The sequence below is a fragment of the Actinia tenebrosa genome, unplaced genomic scaffold (assembly GCF_029948245.1).
Source record: "Actinia tenebrosa isolate PJP-AT-01 unplaced genomic scaffold, QUT_ActTen_1.0 PGA_scaffold1__47_contigs__length_23844297, whole genome shotgun sequence".
Lineage (NCBI taxonomy): Eukaryota > Metazoa > Cnidaria > Anthozoa > Actiniaria > Actiniidae > Actinia > Actinia tenebrosa.
In genome coordinates this window covers 15,642,328-15,661,399 of record NW_028292578.1, presented here as the reverse complement: position 1 = coordinate 15,661,399, position 19,072 = coordinate 15,642,328, and the positions used below count along the sequence as shown (strand labels likewise).

The 19,072-nt window shown below is 35.8% G+C and overlaps 6 protein-coding genes across 7 annotated transcripts; 2 read left to right on the top strand and 4 right to left on the bottom strand.

Annotated features, from left to right (window-relative positions):
• Window positions 1-137: 137 nt before the first annotated feature.
• LOC116287111 (uncharacterized) lies at window positions 138-2,977 on the bottom strand. The gene is made up of 4 exons (XM_031693740.2): window positions 2,642-2,977; window positions 2,174-2,464; window positions 1,533-1,994; window positions 138-1,039 (listed from the first exon to the last, which is right to left on the bottom strand). Exons 1-4 carry the CDS (start codon window positions 2,792-2,794, stop codon window positions 770-772), a joined length of 1,176 nt encoding a protein of 391 aa, XP_031549600.2. The 5' UTR covers window positions 2,795-2,977; the 3' UTR covers window positions 138-769.
• A 131-nt stretch (window positions 2,978-3,108) lies between these two features.
• Window positions 3,109-5,642, top strand: LOC116287151 (mitochondrial fission process protein 1). The gene is made up of 4 exons (XM_031693795.2): window positions 3,109-3,401; window positions 4,044-4,171; window positions 4,308-4,549; window positions 5,047-5,642. The coding sequence occupies exons 1-4, from the start codon at window positions 3,299-3,301 to the stop codon at window positions 5,126-5,128; spliced, it is 555 nt and encodes a 184-aa protein (XP_031549655.1). The 5' UTR covers window positions 3,109-3,298; the 3' UTR covers window positions 5,129-5,642.
• On the bottom strand, window positions 5,009-11,869 carry LOC116287141 (transmembrane protein 120A). The gene is made up of 12 exons (XM_031693782.2): window positions 11,653-11,869; window positions 10,746-10,867; window positions 10,055-10,174; window positions 9,616-9,669; window positions 9,413-9,505; window positions 9,199-9,288; window positions 8,735-8,800; window positions 8,579-8,640; window positions 8,072-8,164; window positions 7,262-7,326; window positions 6,805-6,873; window positions 5,009-6,459 (listed from the first exon to the last, which is right to left on the bottom strand). Exons 1-12 carry the CDS (start codon window positions 11,734-11,736, stop codon window positions 6,343-6,345), a joined length of 1,035 nt encoding a protein of 344 aa, XP_031549642.2. The 5' UTR covers window positions 11,737-11,869; the 3' UTR covers window positions 5,009-6,342.
• A 173-nt stretch (window positions 11,870-12,042) lies between these two features.
• Window positions 12,043-13,895, bottom strand: LOC116287097 (uncharacterized). Its single transcript, XM_031693712.2, has 3 exons — window positions 13,598-13,895; window positions 12,597-13,466; window positions 12,043-12,214 (listed from the first exon to the last, which is right to left on the bottom strand). Exons 1-3 carry the CDS (start codon window positions 13,873-13,875, stop codon window positions 12,127-12,129), a joined length of 1,236 nt encoding a protein of 411 aa, XP_031549572.2. The 5' UTR covers window positions 13,876-13,895; the 3' UTR covers window positions 12,043-12,126.
• An 86-nt stretch (window positions 13,896-13,981) lies between these two features.
• LOC116287118 (tRNA dimethylallyltransferase-like) lies at window positions 13,982-15,862 on the top strand. Its single transcript, XM_031693752.2, has one exon. It carries the CDS (start codon window positions 13,987-13,989, stop codon window positions 15,334-15,336), a length of 1,350 nt encoding a protein of 449 aa, XP_031549612.2. The 5' UTR covers window positions 13,982-13,986; the 3' UTR covers window positions 15,337-15,862.
• Window positions 15,423-19,029, bottom strand: LOC116287126 (serine/threonine-protein phosphatase PGAM5, mitochondrial). Of its 2 annotated transcripts, none has more exons than XM_031693763.2 (4): window positions 18,597-19,029; window positions 18,144-18,354; window positions 17,280-17,413; window positions 15,423-16,626 (listed from the first exon to the last, which is right to left on the bottom strand). In XM_031693763.2, the coding sequence occupies exons 1-4, from the start codon at window positions 18,968-18,970 to the stop codon at window positions 16,482-16,484; spliced, it is 864 nt and encodes a 287-aa protein (XP_031549623.2). In that variant the 5' UTR covers window positions 18,971-19,029; the 3' UTR covers window positions 15,423-16,481. The 2 variants fall into 2 exon arrangements, with proteins under 2 accessions (XP_031549623.2, XP_031549632.2); XM_031693772.2 differs by having other exon boundaries at window positions 17,280-17,410.
• Window positions 19,030-19,072: the final 43 nt, after the last annotated feature.

Genomic DNA, 19,072 nt, shown 5'->3' with positions numbered 1-19,072 from the left:
ATGGGTATGTGCCTATAGAATGTCATGGAAATGCCTTGATTCACGTCCACCAAAAGCTTGTTTGCCGTGACAAAAACGATCACTAGAGCGGCATGTGTGATTGAGAATGGCTGTAATAATTAACACCTTAAAAGATCTCAAAAGATGTCCTTTTTATGGTTTACATGCGTGATGGTGGTTGCCAGAGCTGTCCCAAACATCATGCTTTGTTAAATTTCACACATCATGTAAATAGTAAGAAAGCCTAAAATAGAAGTAATTATGTAATTATGTTGATTATTTATTATAAATGGATCTACTTTCACCCTTGTAAATAGGTGTACAATAAGATTTTTATACTAAATTTAACATTTTACAAAATGTATAAAAACAAAACATGAAATTTACATTAAAACTGAAAATTAATAGTTGATAAACAGTGTGCATACTAAAATATTTACAATAGTTGAGCTTATTTTGAATCTAACCCCAACATCTCAATTTAAATTGTAATTGTATGTACATATTTTTATTGTCAAGTACTATTTTAAGTGTGGTATTGGATAAGGCGTAAATGAATTTTGTGGAAATAAAAGTCACTTTACCTAGTCATAATACCGTGATGCTAAAATTGTGTGTTATGCAGCAAAAGTATTACATTTTTTTTTAATAAAATTAATTATCTGTGAAAAATCAATCAATAAAGGTACCAAAGCCTGGAACCCTTCCATTACTTTGGTCCATCACACATTAGTTTGCATTCAACACTCCTAAAATTATAATGAATCCTTTAGGGACCTAGATACATAATTGAATGAGAGATTTGAAAGTTTTCTGCTCTATCCAAATCTTCACTATATCGTTTGTTTAATCTGTCAAATTGGTTGGCAAGTTTTTCAGCAAGGAGGGCTGCATTTTTATTTTGCTCCACCAGGTCTTCAACATCGTTTGCAGAGGCTGCAGCTGATTGTAGTTTTTCAAATTTTTCGATGTCAAGGGCCATTGCAATAAGGGCTTCACGATTTTCTCGTGTTCTCTGTGCACGCAGCTCCATTTTTTTCTGCAAGCAATTATTATAAGAAAGAAAGTTATCCTTTAGTAATATCAGTTTAGGGACTTGTTTATTACATAGTTAATATTAACTATAGTCATTAACTATGTTTATTATGTAGTAGAAGTTGGAGAGGGAGAGCATAGGTGAGACAATGGGGGGAAGTAGAGGTTCTTTTGTTCAGAATTGGGAGGTGAAGGTTCTAAAATTTCTTTAACCAATTTCTTGCCAACCCACCTGCAATGATGGTCCCTCGTGCATAGCCAAACAATGAGAGGAGGTAAGGATTAGAAGTTATACCACCAATGCAGTAGAAGAGGGGAGATGTTCTTATTCATCTTAATGATTCCCCTTCTCCTCACTTTTTCCTTTTACATTGGCACTGTTTCTTATATTTTCCAAAATTAGCCCCCCCTTTTCCCTTTCTCATACTAGTCCATTATCCCCCTTTTTTGGGGTGCTATGTGCCCTCATGAATACTAATTTGACCTTAAGTTCTTACATTTCTTCTTTCTTCTGCTCTCCTCTGTTTTTCTTCAATCTCTTCTGCAGTAAGTGTCCTCTTTTTCTTTTGGTGTAGTTTGGGTGTTAGCTTAGATTTGACTGGACTGTTTCCACTATCACAACTCACAGTAAAACTAACACTCGAGGGGTATTTCTTCTGTGAGCAGGAAACCCTCACGCTTTTATCCTGGTTTTCATCCTGACATTGTTTGTGCATTTTTTCTTTTCCTTTGTCTTTGACTGCCAAGTCATTTCCAAGCTGGATAGTAAGAGCTCTGAAGTTCTGTGAAACCAAATGTGCAGTTGCTAGTATTTCACTTGGTGTCATATGCTTCACTGCACCATCTGCCATGCCCTGAGCAAGTGCACGCTGTTGCAAAAGGGTGTCCACATTCTGAGCCAGTTTTCGGCAAGCTTCTTGTCTTTCACGTATCCTCTTGAGACGGTTTTCTTTGTAGTGCTAGAAAAAAATCTAAATTTTTAGCATTTCAAAACTTATTAGATTATACAGCATCAGTGGCTATCTCATAACGTAAAGGCAACTTTGATCAGCAGATATTCTTTTCCATCAGGGGGGAGGGGTCCATCAAACGAGGGGGGAGGAGAATGCGACAAAAAACTGCTAGATATCCTTCATACCTGCCTTCTCTCTTCTGCTAAAGCCTGTTTCTCGTTCAGATTATCAATACTTGTTTTACCACTTTTCTTTACATTGCATAATCTCTTAGGTGGTTGCCGTGATGGATGGCAGTTCTCAATTGGGATATTAAAGGCTAAGGGTTTACCACAATTCTCGTCTTTCTGGATTGCTTCTGTTACTGATACAGGTAAATTAGGATCTTTATCACTGTCCAGGCGTTTTCTTTTTTCTGACATCAGGTCCTGTCTCATTCCAATATCAACGTCCGTTAAAGCAGCGGATTGCTTCCCCTTTAAAAAACATATTGAATTCTTACTTATTTTCAAAATATTTTTTATCGATTTTTGAAATACTCAAAAATTAAAATCTTCTATTTCGAAGCACACCTAGTATTATGAACTTTGCACGCTGATATTGAATGATAATAAACAAGTAAAATATAAAATAAGTATTAGCTACCACAGTACCAATATCTGAAGTTCGCTATTTTCAGCATCGTTTGATCCGTCCTCAAGTCTAAGATTTTCAGTGAATTTAGCATCCAAGGCGCCTGCTTCTGAATCTGCACAAATACTAGAACTAGTTTTTTTTTCGTGTACGTTAAACAATTTTTCAGCCATCTTTAAAGCAAGTCTTCTTTGATCCTCAATCTTTTCAATGGAATCGTTTGGGCAAATATACAAGTTGGCGACTAGTTACATGCAACTTTAGTCTTCTCTAGAATATCTATTGATCTGTAAAGGTTTAAACTTTGTCCGTTATGCAAAGTTGTTTTTTATTTTCGTAAAAATGCTGAAGATTAACATTTATCGAACGCTTTTGTTTGTTTTTGAAAACAACAGTCTGGGATTGCAATTGGCTGTTGTCATACTACGCTATGTTCTATTTTGGTGACTCGAATGGTTTACGAAGATCTTCCGAGTGATCTCCGAACGAAAAGCTAAGTTCGTGACCGGGCAAATGCGACAAAATGCAACGGAAGGTTTGGGGCTGAAAAGTTTTTCATTACTTTGATGTATTTTCAAGTGCTGCTCTAAGCCTGGTTAATGACTTTACTGCAGTTGTCAAAAAATAATAAACCATCGCCAAGAATGAAATAATTAAGATTGTTTACGCAATCAAAGATGGCGGACGAAGACAAACATCACAAGACTATGTCTTGGAAATCTAGTCTATTTGGACACAAAGACGTAGATATTTTTAGAGATACACCTATTCGTTACTTAGGTGAGTAAAGCATTATAAATAGTTTGTTCCGCAACTGAAACAATGGCGATTTTACATGTTGAAATGATATTTTGGGAATATTTAATTTTCTCGGGAACTCTGTATTCTTTTCGACCCTAATAACGATATTTTTGTTTAGACCAGTTAGGCGATTCATGTCAGTGATGATATTTTGATTCAAACTTATTTGATGAGTCTGTACTCAGTAGCGAGCAACGCACTTTCGCGACAAATGTCACGCAATAGGATTTCTGACGACTCCCGTACGAATTATTCGCGATTATTGTTATTCGTACGGGAGTCTGTTCAGCGAATATTTATTAACATTTTAAACTCCCGTACGAATTATTCGCGGTTGTTATTCGTACGGAAGTCTGTTCAGCGAATATTTACCAACATTTTTCACTCCCGTACGAATAACCGCGAATAATTCGTACAGGAGTCGTCAGAAATTCTCTTGCGTGACGTTTCCCGCCGTGACACTTACCCTCAGACTACATTCCAGACTACAATGTTCTACATGAGATGAGCAACTTTGCTTTGATTTAAAAAAAAATCTGATAAGAATAAAGGCATTTTATAAAAAATACATTGTTTCTTAAATTTTGTTTTGAAAAAATATGGCTATACATTTTTTTATAGGGTATGCTAATGAGGTCGGAGAGGCATTCAAAACACATATTCCCAAGTCCCTGTACTATGGTAGTTATGTGGTTGCCTCATCGTACTGCCTAGCAGATGCCATCAGTAAAGGACGCAAAATATATGAGGTGAGAATATTTATAACAATAGAATAATAATAGAGATTGAGCTTATACAATTGTGTTTTTAGACTGATAACAAGTATATCAGGGGAGTAAAAACTAGATGATAAATACATGATTATTATATTTTGTATCTCTTTAGGAGGGGAGTGCATTGCCTATGGCTGTTAGAAGACGACGTACAATAGAAACAGCAGTAGAGGCTGGAGTATGGCAGGGTCTGGCATCAGTAATCATACCAGGGTTTACAATCAACAGAATTTGTGTGTCTTCAAGGTTCATCTTAAAACAAGTAGCACGATCTATGCCCTTGCATACCCAAACATGGTTGACTACTCTTGTGGGCTTATCTATGATTCCTGTCATCATCAAACCCATTGACAGGTATCGTATACTACAAGCTTTAACTTCTCTGTGATAAAGAATCATATGGCAACCTCCCAAAGTTTTATATATACAACCAAAGGCCATCAGGCTGAGCTCTGTTTTCAAACAAGGGCAAAGTTATTCCCCAACAGCAGTGTAGCTAGTCCAGTCGCATAACCGTTTTTAGCATGCTCCATTGAGCGGCTGGTTGCGGGGCAAAAAGGACCCTACAGTGTATCTGGACCAACTTTAGGATGGTATTACCCTGCGAGCAGAGGTTTTTTTACTGACCCTCTGTGGGCTGGCTGGTCGGGCCAGCCCACGGAGGGTCAGGAAAAAACCTCTGCTCACAGGGTAGGATGGTATACAAGTTTTAAATGGATTGCAATTAATATAACCTACTCATTTTTTGATCTACTCAAAATGTGCGAATGCATGCATATTTTTAGGTACTTGACTAATAAAATCATCAAGCAAGACATTTAAATTAATTATTATTATCAATCTTTTTACAGGGGCGTTGACTACCTCATGGAAGGTGCATTGAACATGTTAAGAGAATTGGGTGTTGTATCTGAAAATGTTGACATTGAGTAATCAATTGATCATATTGACTACACAGCCAATCAGTCTTGAAATTCAGGCACATTTGTGGTCTAAATTATTATAGTGACAGAAATCAGGTCGATAAGACAAACTGGAGTTTCTAACTACGTTGATATATCATATCAATAATATATTATAAAATTAATATGCTATAATATATTTTTCAGAGTCAAAAGATGTGTTTTTTATATCGGGTAGATTTTATGAATCTGATTCAGAGGCAGAAATTATTATTATTATTATTGTACATGTAAGTACTAGAGTACAAACCTTATAAATGTGTAACGTAAATACCAGTAAAATACTGCTAAATAATGCTAATGCTATTGTTTTAACACTATTTTATACTACTAATTGTTGTACACTTTCAGTGTTTGTACTCTATCATATTTATATTCCTAATTATCAGGGAGGGGTTATGTATATTTTTAACACCCGGATTACTGAAGTTAAGAAAATGTTCAGATATTAATAAAAACCCACAATAAACTTAGCTTGGACTGTGTTTGTGTGTTGAATTTATAATTATTACTCAGACTGCGTCCTTAGATTAATTTTTAATGTAAAATAAAACAGTTTTTTTTTCCTCAGATTATGAGGCTTTTTCCTGTTTTTTTCGCACATTTTGTAATCCTCTTCTCCTGACCAAATGTGTTGCTCATACAAGAAAAAGGGCATGTTTGCACTGTTTTAATTTAGAAGCACATGTTTATGTCCTCAGTACTATAATAATTGAGTCAAAATAACCATAAAATAATTTCATTTTTTTAAATTTGAATTTAATGTTCTGATTCAAAAAAAAAAATCCTTTGTCCTATAAAAGCTGTATAAATTTATTCATCTTAATTTGAACATTTTTTTAGCTTGGGCTTCATGTGTATTAATGATAATGCTTGGAAGTTCTGTGTCTATTCCAATAATCTTTCAAAAAGTCAGTAAGAGCACAGCTTGTGTTACAACTGTCGGCCGCTGTTTGGCTAACCATTGGCCATGTGTTAGCCAAGATGTGTTTGCAGATCATAAAGTTCTCAATAATTACCTTAAATTTATTTTCAATTTGATCTCATCTTATGAAGAGTAAATCTAAATATTGACGAAATAGCTTGTCTTCATCTATTTACACATGAGAAAGACTATAAAATCCCATATATCTACTTTGCATTTCAAATATGAGGCTTTGTTTTTCTCTGTTGTTTGATAATCCTTTAACCACATGGGACTCTCATCTTCTGGCCCTTTGTCATTTTCTGTTTCAATACGTAGAGAAGAGTTGTGAAGTTTCCAAAAAATAGAACAAAAAAGGTCACACCTGTTGCCATTACCTAGAAGCAAGAGAATAAAAATCTAGATAAGTGACATGTATTGCAGGCCTGCATTAGTCTACGTAGTGGTCCAAAAGTGATGGAGGGGAGGGGTGTGGGAAAGGGGCGAGAACAAATATATATTTCATATATATTCTCATACACAATATTTCAATGCCGATTTTTAGGTTTTTGAGAACCAGGTAAAAGGCTCCAGATACATTAGCTTTTTGTCATTTATTTCTTCCCCTGCTTCTTTCAGCCAAAATTTACTGGTACGTAATTTTTGATTGACACGAAATACAGAAGTCTGAAAGTTGCTGAGGTTAAAGGAACATGAAGTACGTGTATCTTAAATAACATTACCTGCCATTCACGGCAATCAGGATGGTAGTAAAGAGCTACCAAAGTGTAGGCATTGTAAAACTGGAAAACCTGGTAAAGAATAGTGAAGAAAATTTGACAATTACCTAACAGTGGCACTGAAACATATAAGGAATCATTAATAGAGTGGTGGAAACAAATGAATGCAATGGAATACTCCAGTCGAGTTCTTTTTGCTCAGTTGTGCATTATGATCAGCTATTCAACCAAAACCTGTGGCATGTTAATGAACTTGTAGTGTTCCATAGCACGTACATTCCTTACTATACTATAAGAAATTTTTCATCTTTTCACGGTGTATAATTTACCTTTTCATCATTACTGTTTCATTAGAAACACCGATGCAGCTCACACTAGTTTTTAGCTAGGTATATCTTCATAATAAGAAAAGAGGGCATTTATCAAACTCAGAATGGGAGTAATAGCATTATTTACTTACATATCCAAGAAAAAGAAAAGGAAGAACAAATCCCAACCCCCTCCACATCCAGGTCTGAAATCCATCTAAAAACAAATTGAAAAAAGTTTAGCAACTTCACAATCAGATACTTTCATTTGTGCACAATCCAATCTGCAGAGCTCTCATGTTTGTGGCATTGGCTGAAGAAAATATGGCATGTTCTAAATAAGTATAATCCTTCCTGTGACTTTCAATATTCTGCAAAGTCAGACATTTCAATGCCTTGTTGTGAAATTGGTTTTTTACTTTGGCCAGTCAAGAACATAAAAGGTACCAACTAATCATCTTTGATTGACGGCAGCGAAAAACCAATTTCAGCATGCAGCTTGAGACTACTAAGTTTGAAGAATATTGAAAACAGCAGTAAAGGTTGTATATGCTTGAGAGAATATTATATTATAAGGGAAGTTTGGGAGTGTAAGATAATGATAGTGCATTTATATAGTGCATATCCAAATGAATGCTCTATGTGCTATAATAATAACAATGATAATCAAAAACTAATGATAACTAAAAACCAAAATAGTTTTTAAACAGATGAGTTTTAAGTTGCGACTTGAATTCAAGGACAGTTTGACAGGATCTTAAAGATAGAGGTAGAGAGTTCCAGAGTTCAGGTGCAGCAAAAGAGAAGGATCGTCCACCATAAGTTTTCAGATTGTAAATTTGGTATTTTTAAGAGAAGAGAGTTTGAAGAATGGAGAAGTCTTGAAGGTTTGTAGGAAGTAATCATAATCTGGCTTAGAAGAGTAGGTGACTAAGATATAGCTAGAGAGTAATATTGCATACCAACTGTGACATCCATTCCATGGCTAACTCCCAGAGCTCTTAATCTGTACATGACACCACTTTGGTACTTAAACTGGATTAACTGGACAAAACCTGGACAATACATAATTGAATGTTACATAAGTAATGTAAATGCACAAGTTATACTAGATTGTAAACATTATACATGAGATCTTGGAAAAGAGTACAAAAAGGCAAATGCAAAGTTAGATTATTTTTTTAGCCTAATCTGGCACCATGGAAGGGGTATTTTGCTTGTAGGATATAATTCAGGATATTCATTTTTGGTTCATCATCTGACTTCTGCTGATAGCAGTCATGGATAAATGAGTAAATTGTTTTAAAGTTGGTAACATTAAGGAGTAAAAGCTACAATAAGTTTCTACACCCACCTAAACAGGCCTTAGGTATCTTTTAGGGGTCAATTTTAAAATTCCTTTTAAGTATCCCCACCCTATGGAGGTTTTGCACCATTGAGTCAAAAGCAAGAAGAAACCATGTACTTACTGAGATACAAAGAAAATAGGAAAAACTGTCTTCTAAACATCTGATAAATTATCCCGTCAGGCCTGGAAATAACAAAGTTAACAATAAATGTATTATATAATCTGATTTATAATTCAATATATTGAAACCTGTGTTACATCTCTGTTATTTACTCACCAGATTAGAAGAAATCCTGACAAAAGGATCGAAAAGTAGTGATGCAACACCCACCAGCCCTTTATCCTGTCAACGGTTGAAAGAAAACTTAAAATGTATAAAACAACAGGGGCTGATGCTGTGGAGGTGAGGGATGTGACTAGTCACCCCCACCCCTTCCCCTCTCCTCCCCTCCCCTTTTGCACAAACTTAAAAAAAATGTGGCAAGGAAGAGAACAACACATCAAACAAACTCTATTCACATGTGGCATCAGCATAAATGGGACCACCGCCCTGGCCAACGCATAGAACTCAGAGTGGTGGGAAAAAATGTGTTGTACCACTACAACACCCTAGTTGCCACCCATTGCTTTGTTCCAGACCACTGCTGTTATGAGCCCCTCCCCCCTTCCCATATTATTAATTCAATGGATCATATTTTATCAAATATGTTACTTAACCAAAGGATGAATTCATGTCACTACCTTGACCCATTTGCAATTAGAATGTGTTCTTGTAGTGTAAGCGTACTGTAGTACCACACAAGTACCCCATGAAATAAACTATCTGTAAGCCTGCAAAAATATGCAAAAAAAAGCATTACATTGATTGATCAAAATGATAGGCAGCAAAACCTATAATGTCAGAGTGAGGAACTATACAGGTGCACCTTTCATCATATGCACTCTAAGTACATACCTGTAATTGCAGACAAGATTAAAACAAGCAAATACTGTACAAAGTATTGTCATCTTGAGCTTAAACTTCTCATAGTTATCTTTGTATTCAAGTCTGGAAATTTTAAGAGAAAATTCATAAATCACAATTGTTGTTTTATGTGGCACAAGGTACATGATTTTAATGACATGTAATATATATCTAAAATGTGATATATCACTTACTTTTTATTGTATAAAGAAACATTGATGTCTCCTAAACATAACCTCAGAAAAGACCTGATAAGAAAATTAATTTATCGTCACTAATGTTTAGCCTGTGTACAGCCGCTTCCCGCCCCTCCCCCCCCCCCCCCCCCCCCCCCCCCCCTCGGGGAAAAAACGTTTTTTTGTACACAGACTACTAATGTTAAATTAATTATTACAGTATCATATGTATGCTAATAGTATATCAAGCAATAGAGGCTTTGCACCATCCATGAAGGCACCCATGACAGATGCACAACTGGTTACCATAGAGCCTTTTCCCCCTTAGAAACTGATTTCTTTCTCATATATAAACCAGATTCCACAAGATTCAATTGAGTTCCTACCTCCTATATGGCTACTATCACATGATGGGGCAAAGCATCTACCTGCCTGCTCTTATGTAACTATAACATACCCTGCACTTGACGGAAGAGATCTCTGCACTTCTTTAATCTTGTTTTCAAGCAATTCTATCCTATAGCGTAGCTCTACTACCACCTTTTTGGATTCTGGAGTATCATTCTGCTTCTCAAGTCTATAAACAAAACCAGTAAACAATGTAAAGAAAATTGAATATGATCGAGTTGAGATACATACAGCTGTACAAGGTCACTTTGTAGCACAAAAGTATGACCACATTTACTGTATTCGTACTTCTATACAGACTTTAATACGTTAAAATTTTGATGCAAAGCTGGCTGCCTTTTCAAAATAAGACATGTAAAAGCTCAATAATTGGCAGTGCAAAGCCTAAGCATATAGAAGCTAGCATGTGAATACATTCAATGTGGTCATACTTTTGCAAATTGTGCTGTAGCGTGGCTGTTGCAGGGGTGGATCCAGGATTTGTTCAGGGAGAGGTGCTGTGCACCAAGTTAACCCAGGGAGGGGTACACCCCTTAGAATCCCAGGGAAAAAAACAGTATTGGTTATCTTTGAAGTTGGGGCACAAAGTCGAACCAGGGAGGGGTGCACACCCCATGCACCCCTCCCCTGGATCCGCGCCTGTGTTATATATGTCATAACTCCAAGATTTTTGAAGGCAACTACATTGAATTTAACTTCTTAATTAAGGATTTAGTGGAAAACTATTGTTATCGTATTACCTTTTTAGAGCCTTATCAAAGTCATTGATCTTTCTTTTCATTAAGTTGACCATAGATGAACATGACTTTTGACTTTTATGAAACTCATCCATTTTTTTCTGATACTCTAAAAACTGTCCAGTCTGGGTGGAAAAGAAAAAGACAATGGTAAGCTTTAGTTGCTACATAATAATATATTCCAGATTATTACCATAAACAAATTGGAAAAAAGTCATAAAACATTCCCTCCTCCATCCGTGGCAGCAAAGGACTTGCTTTTCTTTGTTCAATTTTTTCTGCATAACCCCTTAATTATATAATTTGGTGACACTAAACAAACAAAAATCTTTTAGTATCGGTTTTAAAATAATCTTCCTTTAACCTTTTACACAAACTTAAACAAATGCATCTTGGCAACATCAACAAAACTGTCTTATCTCGCTGTCAAATCTTTAAATCACACCTTTTATCCATTTCTAGCTTTTATTCTGAACTTAGCCTTGAACTTTCGATGTTTTCAGTAAATACATATATTAAATCTGGCCAAGATCCAAATATTGAATTATCTGATATGGCATGTTTGCCTGTAAAGTCTTGCAGGAAAACAAGAAAAGTCCCTGATATTATGGATGTTTAATACTTTGGGGAGTTTTTATTGCCCTCATAGTTCATGTTAACCTAGTTTCATAAACAGTTCTCCAATGAGATTAGATGAAAGGCCCAGGTTAACTATATTCTAAAATTAGTAAGTCGAACCAAAACAAATCCATTTATCTAGAATTTTGTGACAAAATCTAGATTAATGTTTCTCATTATATGACCGCTGGAGAAAGGGTTAAGTTAAAGACTGCATCATTAGAAGATCACTAACAAAAGAAGTCGCGATTAATTCTTATTGAGCTGAATTCAAATGGCGCGCGTCACTGACCTTAAATTTTAGTAAGTCATCTTCGACAGTTCTCCATTCTTCGTCCCATTCTTGTAAAGTAGAGATCTCTGCGATCGCTGCCATTTTCAAGCCAGATAAAGTCCTATAAACTTAGGACTCCAAAACGAGCCAGAGACCTATAAATACTTAAAATTTTCGCCAGAACAAAAGGTTGTGTGTTCAGGACGAACCATACGATCGATGTGGCAAGACTTTGTTACCAGGCCCTGTTAAAGATGTGAAACACAGGTAGCCCACAAGTTTACCAAAAGACCTGTTTAGCTTCGTTGTTTGTCGTGCACATTTATTTCAGACCATGTGATACCACTCTTGGGAGTTGATTCTTTCATATATAACTATTTTAACATGTTAGTCATAAAAGAACAATGCTCAGGGGAATGTTCTTTATTTTCCTTTCTTGAAAAAAATTTATTATTTTTACAATTTTGTAATTTAAAAAATAGGTATTTTGAGCTACCAGTCTTCCTCGTCATCATCTATGAAGAGTTCCTCGTTTCCAATGCAGCTTGAAATATGTTGATCAATTCCTTGTTTATTCATTCTAAAAAATTGCAAAACACATGCATCATACATTTATCACCAGGGGTGTGGCGAGGTCTTGACCACAGGGGGGTGGGGGTGGGGGTGGGGTGGGGGGGGGGGGAAGAGGGGGACAATGTACCATTTTCCCACCATAACAAATGTATACAGGTTTCATGTTTAAAGTTTCCTGCCATATTCAAAGGAACTTCCAATCATACGAGTATTTAAAGAAAAACAACTTAAAGAAAAAGAAATAATTAGACTTAAATCATCTTTCACAAAAAAAAAAAAAGTATGATTTTTAGTCTCATTTTAAGCGAACGTTTGGAGTGACGTCCCCCCTCACTATGAGAAGAATAATCATGTATTACATTTAATACATAGAGGATAATGATATTTACCTTTGAGGAAATTGAAACTGGCAGATTGGACAACATTTCAGGATTTCTTTCCTCACTACAGCAACATTTCCTTTTGCTCCTGAATCACCTAGAATTGAATTTTGCTCTTCACTTTTAACCCTCAAATCTGTATTGGTCAATCCTGATGGTGTCTTATGAAATACATCATTATTCTGCTTGCCAAATGACTGTTCTTTTGTTGAATATGTTAAGTCAACAAACATGCCAAATTTTTGTTTGTTTACTGACTTTTTTTCTCGCTTATCACTAATTGTCAAATCAATGAATGTTTCTGTAGTTCTTTGACTTAAACCTGAACTACTTGGACCAGATTTAAAACATCCTTCAGTATTATTTTTGACTTTTTTGTTTTTGTTTAAATTATTTTGAAAATGAAATTTTTTCTTGCATTCTATATTTTGGTTAATTGAAGCTACAGCTTTGGCATGGGTTTCATTTTTTAAAGAGTCACCAGTCTTCTTTTGAAATAAAGTAGGAGGACCAACATTATTCTTTAAATTCATTTCAATACTGGAGGTTTTCATATCTAAAGCTGCATCTTTTGAAGATGGGTTGATATGATAAATATCATTCTTTTCCATTCTTTTATCTACATCAACTTGTGACCATGTCAGCCGACAGGGTTTCCTTGCATAACAAGTAATACAAGGTCTTGGTAAATCTTTATAATCCAAATCAATATTAAAGGTTTCAGTCGTCTGAGTTGTCTTGAAATCTAGATTTGGTGAACTAGAAATGGTGTTGTTGCTATCCTCTTGTCTTCTTATTTCACTTACAGATATTGGTAAATCCTCCATTGTCTCCCAGTTGGCAGAACTATTTACGGAGAATAGGTTTTTCCATAAAATTCTGTAAAAAGTTTAACAAAATACTACACTATTAATTTTTATTCATTGAAGATGGGAGACAAAACATAGTCTTGACTGTGGAAAAATTGAGGAAGATGCATGAAAAGTTTGACTTTCTGGCAACAAACCTACCTTTCGTGTTCTTCTTCATTATCAACAGCAACTAAATTTTCTTCTCTTAAGGTGTTTACTGAAGGCTTTAACTTTCTTTCCAAGCCACAGTCCTCCATACAACTTGGCCTTCGAGCATCAAGAACACTTATATCTTTTTGTTCTTTCGAGTTTGAACCTGACGAAGTCTTTAATAAACGTTGCTCTTTTATCAGTTTTATTTCGCTTGTTGACACCGCTAATTTTTTGGTACTTTTTAGGCTTAAACCGAATTTTTTCCTCTTTTTATCCTCCATCATAAGATATACCAGTATTTTTGCGAAGCTGAAACATCATAATAACCAGGCGTTCCTGCTGTACATCATTAACCTCAACTTCAAGACGAGGTTCTTAGGTGCTGTGTTTTCAAAATGGCGGCCGCGAGTACTTGTGTTCGACGTCTTCCTTTGGTCGTGATTTTAGGCTGTACGGGCACTGGAAAATCAAAACTTGCTATTGAAATAGGAAAGAAAATAGGAGGTGAGATTATTAGCGCAGATTCCATGCAAGTTTACAGCGGACTTCCAATAATAACGAACCAAGTTACGAAAGAGGAACTTCAACAGTGTCCACACCACGTTATCAATTTTGTTTCACCTTTTAAAGAATTCTCAGTAGTTCAGTTCAGGAATCTAGCTCTGCCATTGATAGAAGACATTAAGAAGCGTGGCAAGATTCCAATTATTGTTGGAGGGACTAACTATTATATAGAGTCATTGCTATGGGATATCTTGATTGATGCTGAAAACGAAAAGGAGTCGGAAACTCTTTCTTCTGGAGAAGAGAATGAAAGTTTTAGTATCAAAAGGCGAAAAGTTATAGAGTGCAATGGTGGTTTAGAAAGTACAGGTTCTATTCCTGTTGAAGAAAAACCAAGCTTGCATACTAAACTTGCTGCTATAGATCCTGAAATGGCTTCCAGATTACATCCAAATGACACTAGAAAAATTGCCAGGAGCTTACAAGTATATGAACAGCATGGCATACCCCATAGTCAGCTCCTTGTTGATCAACGTACGAAAGAAGGGGGCACAGCCTTTGGTGGTCCTTTGCGATTTGATTTCACCTGTGTGTTCTGGTTACAGTGTGATAAAGAAGTACTGAATGACAGACTTGATAAGAGGGTGGATAAGATGATTGAAAATGGATTGGTCAAAGAATTACTAGACTTCCACCGAGCTTACAATAAGGAAAGAATCAACAATGTTGGTGCCAAGTACACAGAAGGGATTTTTCAGTCCATAGGATTCAAAGAGTTTCATGAGTTCTTGTTGAAGCAAAATCTTAATGAAATAGAGAATATTGACATGCTCGTCAATGAACATAAAGAGATTTTTGAAAACTGTGTGGACTCAATGAAAACCATCACAAGAAGATATGCAAAGAAACAAACACAATGGGTAAAGAATAGGTTTCTTTCTAGACCAAAGGGAGCAGCACCAGATGTCTATGGTCTTGATGCAACAGATTTAGATTTCTGGAATCAAAGTGTACTTGAAAGAGCAATATTAATTTTAGATGCCATCATAAATGATGAGATACCTAATGTAAAACCCTTGGAGAGAAATATTACAGATCCAAATGAGGCTCACACAAAGCATGTTTGTAGTGTTTGTGATGACAGAGTCATCATTGGCGACAAAACCTGGGAAAAACATCTAGCTTCAAAGTCTCACAAATGGCATGTTAAGAAAATTAGAAAAATGGAGAATTCTTCGTAACATTAGACATTTTATCTCCATACCAGAGATCTGTTTGGAATTAATATTTGTCTTAACAATATAAGTAAAAACATCTTCAATTCAGATAATTAATTAATTCATAAAATTCAGACAGTGAAATTGTGCACTTAATTAATGTTGATAACACTTGAAGATGTATCCAAAATATAAATATTTCATAACAGGGCATAAAATAAGCCAGTTATCAGACAATGTCTGGCCAGAATTGGAACTTTTCTGGTCAACTCTTTGCCTTGCTGGTCATTTTGACCAGTAATGTTGAGCCAGAAATGAGGTATGACTGAGCTAAAATGAACTTGGATGGTGGTCATGACTGGCGACTGACTGGCTATTTTAAGCCTGTCATGATATACCAATTCATATTTTTTCAATTCATATTACACTAGGTGCCTTGTACATTGAAGAAAGTATTTGACAATGGTATACATTATAATTGATGTACATTTGTATTGACATTATAATTAAAGATTCAATGAGAGAAATTAAAGAAATCTTTGACTTCTGAGCTAAAGATAAATAACAAAAAATTAATTAGCCTAATAAATAACAAGCTGTGAATCCATCTAAACTATACCCAAAAAATGAAAGAAAACTTTCACTGTGTAATAGAGGGTTTGCACCATCATGTGCCCACATCTTGGGCTGCCAGCTGTGGTTAGATGGCATAACAATAACATCCCTTTGCTCTCGGGGATTGAATTCTTTCTTATGGAAAATGATTGTATATTGTTCCTGCCATCATGTGATGGTGCAAACCTCTATACAATAAAGAGAAAGTAATTTATTATACAACTATGATTAGTATGTGCTATTATTGATTGTTCAATTCAAAAATTATTGGATGAAAAAATATTTCAAGGACTACCAAAAATTACACAAGGTTATAAGACCAAGTCCACTTTAGAAGTCAAGAATGTTTTGAAATAAAGATCAGTACATATATACCGCTAATTTGTGCTGTGCAGCTTGTGAATCAGACCATGGATCATCAAAGTTGAATGTGTGACATCACAATGTTTCCAATCCAGTCCTTTTAAAATCTACTAGAATCTATCTAATCTACTTTTAAAGACTCACTAGATTTTAGATTTTACTGGTCATGTGTAATGTTCACTAGCTGAAAGCTAAGAGATATACTCTGGTGGGAGATGTCCAGTGTCACCAAGACTTCGAAGAGAAACCCTTCCATTTGGCCTTATCGTCATGGTTGTTATACCACAGTGACCAATACTCATACGAAGCCATCCTTCAGGAGGAAACTGGAGAGCTCTGAAAAAAAAAAAAATTCATAAGTCAAATATAACACTTGGCAATCCTAAGGTATGGCAATCCTAAGGTATGGCAATCCTAAGGTATGGCAATCCTAAGGTATGGCAATCCTAAGGTCTATAACATTTTGAATATCATTTGACTTACACATGATCATTTTCAAGAAGGACTCCAATTAGTTGCAAGTCCTTCAAATCATCAGAAAACAGTGGGAAATTAACAGTAAGGTGATGATATGGAGATTTCAGGGCACAAAATTAACGCTCGTAAAATGCGGATGTTATTTTGCATTAAGCCAGTGACAAAAAAATTTAACTAGCTAAGTTTTGCGAGTATGGACACAGTCCAGAAATTGAAGGACTGAAAAGTTTAGAACGCACATCAAATAAAATTTTTTTTGTTATTCACCCACTGAGTCCCATCACTAGTGACTTTGAAATTTTTGCTAATGAGAACAAAACTTACTAGAAAGGCTTTCCTAGTGGCTTTAAAAGTTAATTTCATGCCCAGCTCCTAATGGTCATGTAAGCTAACTAAAATTCAAAATGTGGTCGATCACTATTTTGCATTTTGGTGGTGTTATCAGTTGAATGATTTCCGTAGTAATAATAAAGCAAATAGAGAATTGTCTGTGATTATCTAATAAAGAATACCTGCATACGAAGTATCTTATGACATTGGCATGGCAGATGTAAACTTCAATAGTGTCACCACTCTGCATATTATCAGCACGATGGACATGTTTTCTGAAAGCTGCTTCTATACGGGCACTGTCTTGGAAGAACTTCTGTCCAAAATCATATCATTAAAACAAAATATACAAAAGAGCAATTACCAAAAAACAATATTATCTTCTCACCTCATATTAGAAATTCAATTTTGAAATGTAATGATTCATATTATGGTGCTAGTGCTGGAAAAATGCTAGCCTTCATGATTGACTGGCAAAAAAATTATTTGTATTGGGCAAGAGTTTTGCAGGGAGGGTACCAGGAATGGAACAATATTGTTGAGGTTAATGTGAGTGACCTCCAGATGAAAAATCCTAGATGCAGTAGTTTACATCTAGGTGCAAACATTAGACATCAAATCATGTTCTAACTGTCTTCTGAAACTTGTGTGTTTGTCGGTCAAAACCACAACCTAAAAGATGGTCTCCTTTGGAATTGAAAAACATTGATGTTTTAGCCAACAAACATAGAAGTTTCACGAGATAGTTAGAACATGTAAATTGATATTTGATGCACCTAGATGCAAACTACAGGTACATCCTTGTTCAAGCAGAGGATATTAACCTTCATCCATACCCCACTCACAGAGGGAATGTAAAATTCTGGAGGGGAGGAGAGAAAGAACAAAATTACAGAGTTTGTATAGAAGAAAATTAGAAGTTCCTGGGGGTGGGAGGGTCCTTTTAGTTCCCTCCGTGGTGGGGGTGTGAATATTTTTTGGAACTACATGGTAATCTTTCATATAGGGACATTAGCCCATTATACTAAGGATTAATTGATAATTACAGTTTTATCTGGCCTCCAGTTAGATGAAGGTGGGTCAGGGGGTATGGGTGCTCCTTCTCTCAGTAAAGAACAAGTCTCTCGTGGAACGTCTGGCAAGTGTTTGAAGATCAGTTCAGCAGTCTGCTTGGCACGAGTCATGTCTGACACTATGATCTTGGTATATGGTTTATTCAAGCTTTTTAGCCTTTGTCCTGTAAGGTCTGCCTGAATCCTAGAAAAGAATTAAAATAATTTATATCTTTTTATCAAAGTACATGTAGTATGGTTGAATAATTTCGCACCACAGGGACCCCAACGGAGTGATCACAGCCATGCGTCAAATACCAGCAAAGTATTCTAGTATTATTGAGAACTGTTCAGATTTATCAAGGAAGTTAACTGTTATCAAAAATAAAGCTGCTGAATTTTTATACTTCAAGAATGTAAAATAGAAAAAGCGCAATATTTTGGTACCTTCCAATTTCCGTTAGAATCCTTTCTTCATCGTCGTCTTTGTCATCCTCGTACTGACCATGCCTAATGAAAATTAAGTGTCTCTTGGCCGTAGGCTTGATATCTGGTTCATTATCCGTGCTATCTGTTATCTTCATATCCTCTTTCTTTCTTCTTTTCCCGTTGTTTTCGTACAAATCCCAGTTGCTATCCCACTCCTGAAAGTTTGGCCTGTACAACATTGACAACCTATTCCTCAAGGCGCGGTCGTCTGATGAGCTGTCTAAAGGCGACGCTAAAACGGGTTTCCGTACATTATTGTACACTACACAAGCACCAGACAACGAAGCAATGCCAATCACAGCCACACGAGTTAACTGTCTCAATCGGGACATTTTTTAGCGCGTTTTTTTACAAATTCCAAAAGCTGGAACACGATCCCCAAAGTAACCAACACAAAGTAACCTAATAAACTATAAGACCGAGTCCCTTTCTTA

Excerpts from the sequence above, each read along its gene's own strand:
- LOC116287111 (XM_031693740.2), bottom strand. The coding sequence starts at position 2,794 with ATGGCTGAAAAATTGTTTAACGTACACGAAAAAAAAACTAGTTCTAGT. Across the intron at positions 1,995-2,173 it reads TAGCAGAAGAGAGAAGGCAG|CACTACAAAGAAAACCGTCT; the intron begins GTATGAAGGATA and ends ATTTTTTTCTAG. Across the intron at positions 1,040-1,532 it reads GAGCAGAAGAAAGAAGAAAT|AAAAAAATGGAGCTGCGTGC; the intron begins GTAAGAACTTAA and ends AATTGCTTGCAG.
- LOC116287151 (XM_031693795.2), top strand. The coding sequence starts at position 3,299 with ATGGCGGACGAAGACAAACATCACAAGACTATGTCTTGGAAATCTAGT. Across the intron at positions 4,172-4,307 it reads AAGGACGCAAAATATATGAG|GAGGGGAGTGCATTGCCTAT; the intron begins GTGAGAATATTT and ends GTATCTCTTTAG. Across the intron at positions 4,550-5,046 it reads ATCATCAAACCCATTGACAG|GGGCGTTGACTACCTCATGG; the intron begins GTATCGTATACT and ends ATCTTTTTACAG.
- LOC116287141 (XM_031693782.2), bottom strand. The coding sequence starts at position 11,736 with ATGGCAGCGATCGCAGAGATCTCTACTTTACAAGAATGGGACGAAGAA. Across the intron at positions 8,641-8,734 it reads TCAGGATTTCTTCTAATCTG|GCCTGACGGGATAATTTATC; the intron begins GTGAGTAAATAA and ends TGTTATTTCCAG. Across the intron at positions 6,460-6,804 it reads CTGATTGCCGTGAATGGCAG|GTAATGGCAACAGGTGTGAC; the intron begins GTAATGTTATTT and ends TCTTGCTTCTAG.
- LOC116287097 (XM_031693712.2), bottom strand. The coding sequence starts at position 13,875 with ATGATGGAGGATAAAAAGAGGAAAAAATTCGGTTTAAGCCTAAAAAGT. Across the intron at positions 13,467-13,597 it reads AATGAAGAAGAACACGAAAG|AATTTTATGGAAAAACCTAT; the intron begins GTAGGTTTGTTG and ends AACTTTTTACAG. Across the intron at positions 12,215-12,596 it reads CAGTTTCAATTTCCTCAAAG|AATGAATAAACAAGGAATTG; the intron begins GTAAATATCATT and ends GCAATTTTTTAG.
- LOC116287118 (XM_031693752.2), top strand. The coding sequence starts at position 13,987 with ATGGCGGCCGCGAGTACTTGTGTTCGACGTCTTCCTTTGGTCGTGATT.
- LOC116287126 (XM_031693763.2), bottom strand. The coding sequence starts at position 18,970 with ATGTCCCGATTGAGACAGTTAACTCGTGTGGCTGTGATTGGCATTGCT. Across the intron at positions 18,355-18,596 it reads ATTCTAACGGAAATTGGAAG|GATTCAGGCAGACCTTACAG; the intron begins GTACCAAAATAT and ends ATTCTTTTCTAG. Across the intron at positions 17,414-18,143 it reads ACTGGAGGCCAGATAAAACT|AAGTTCTTCCAAGACAGTGC; the intron begins GTAATTATCAAT and ends GATTTTGGACAG.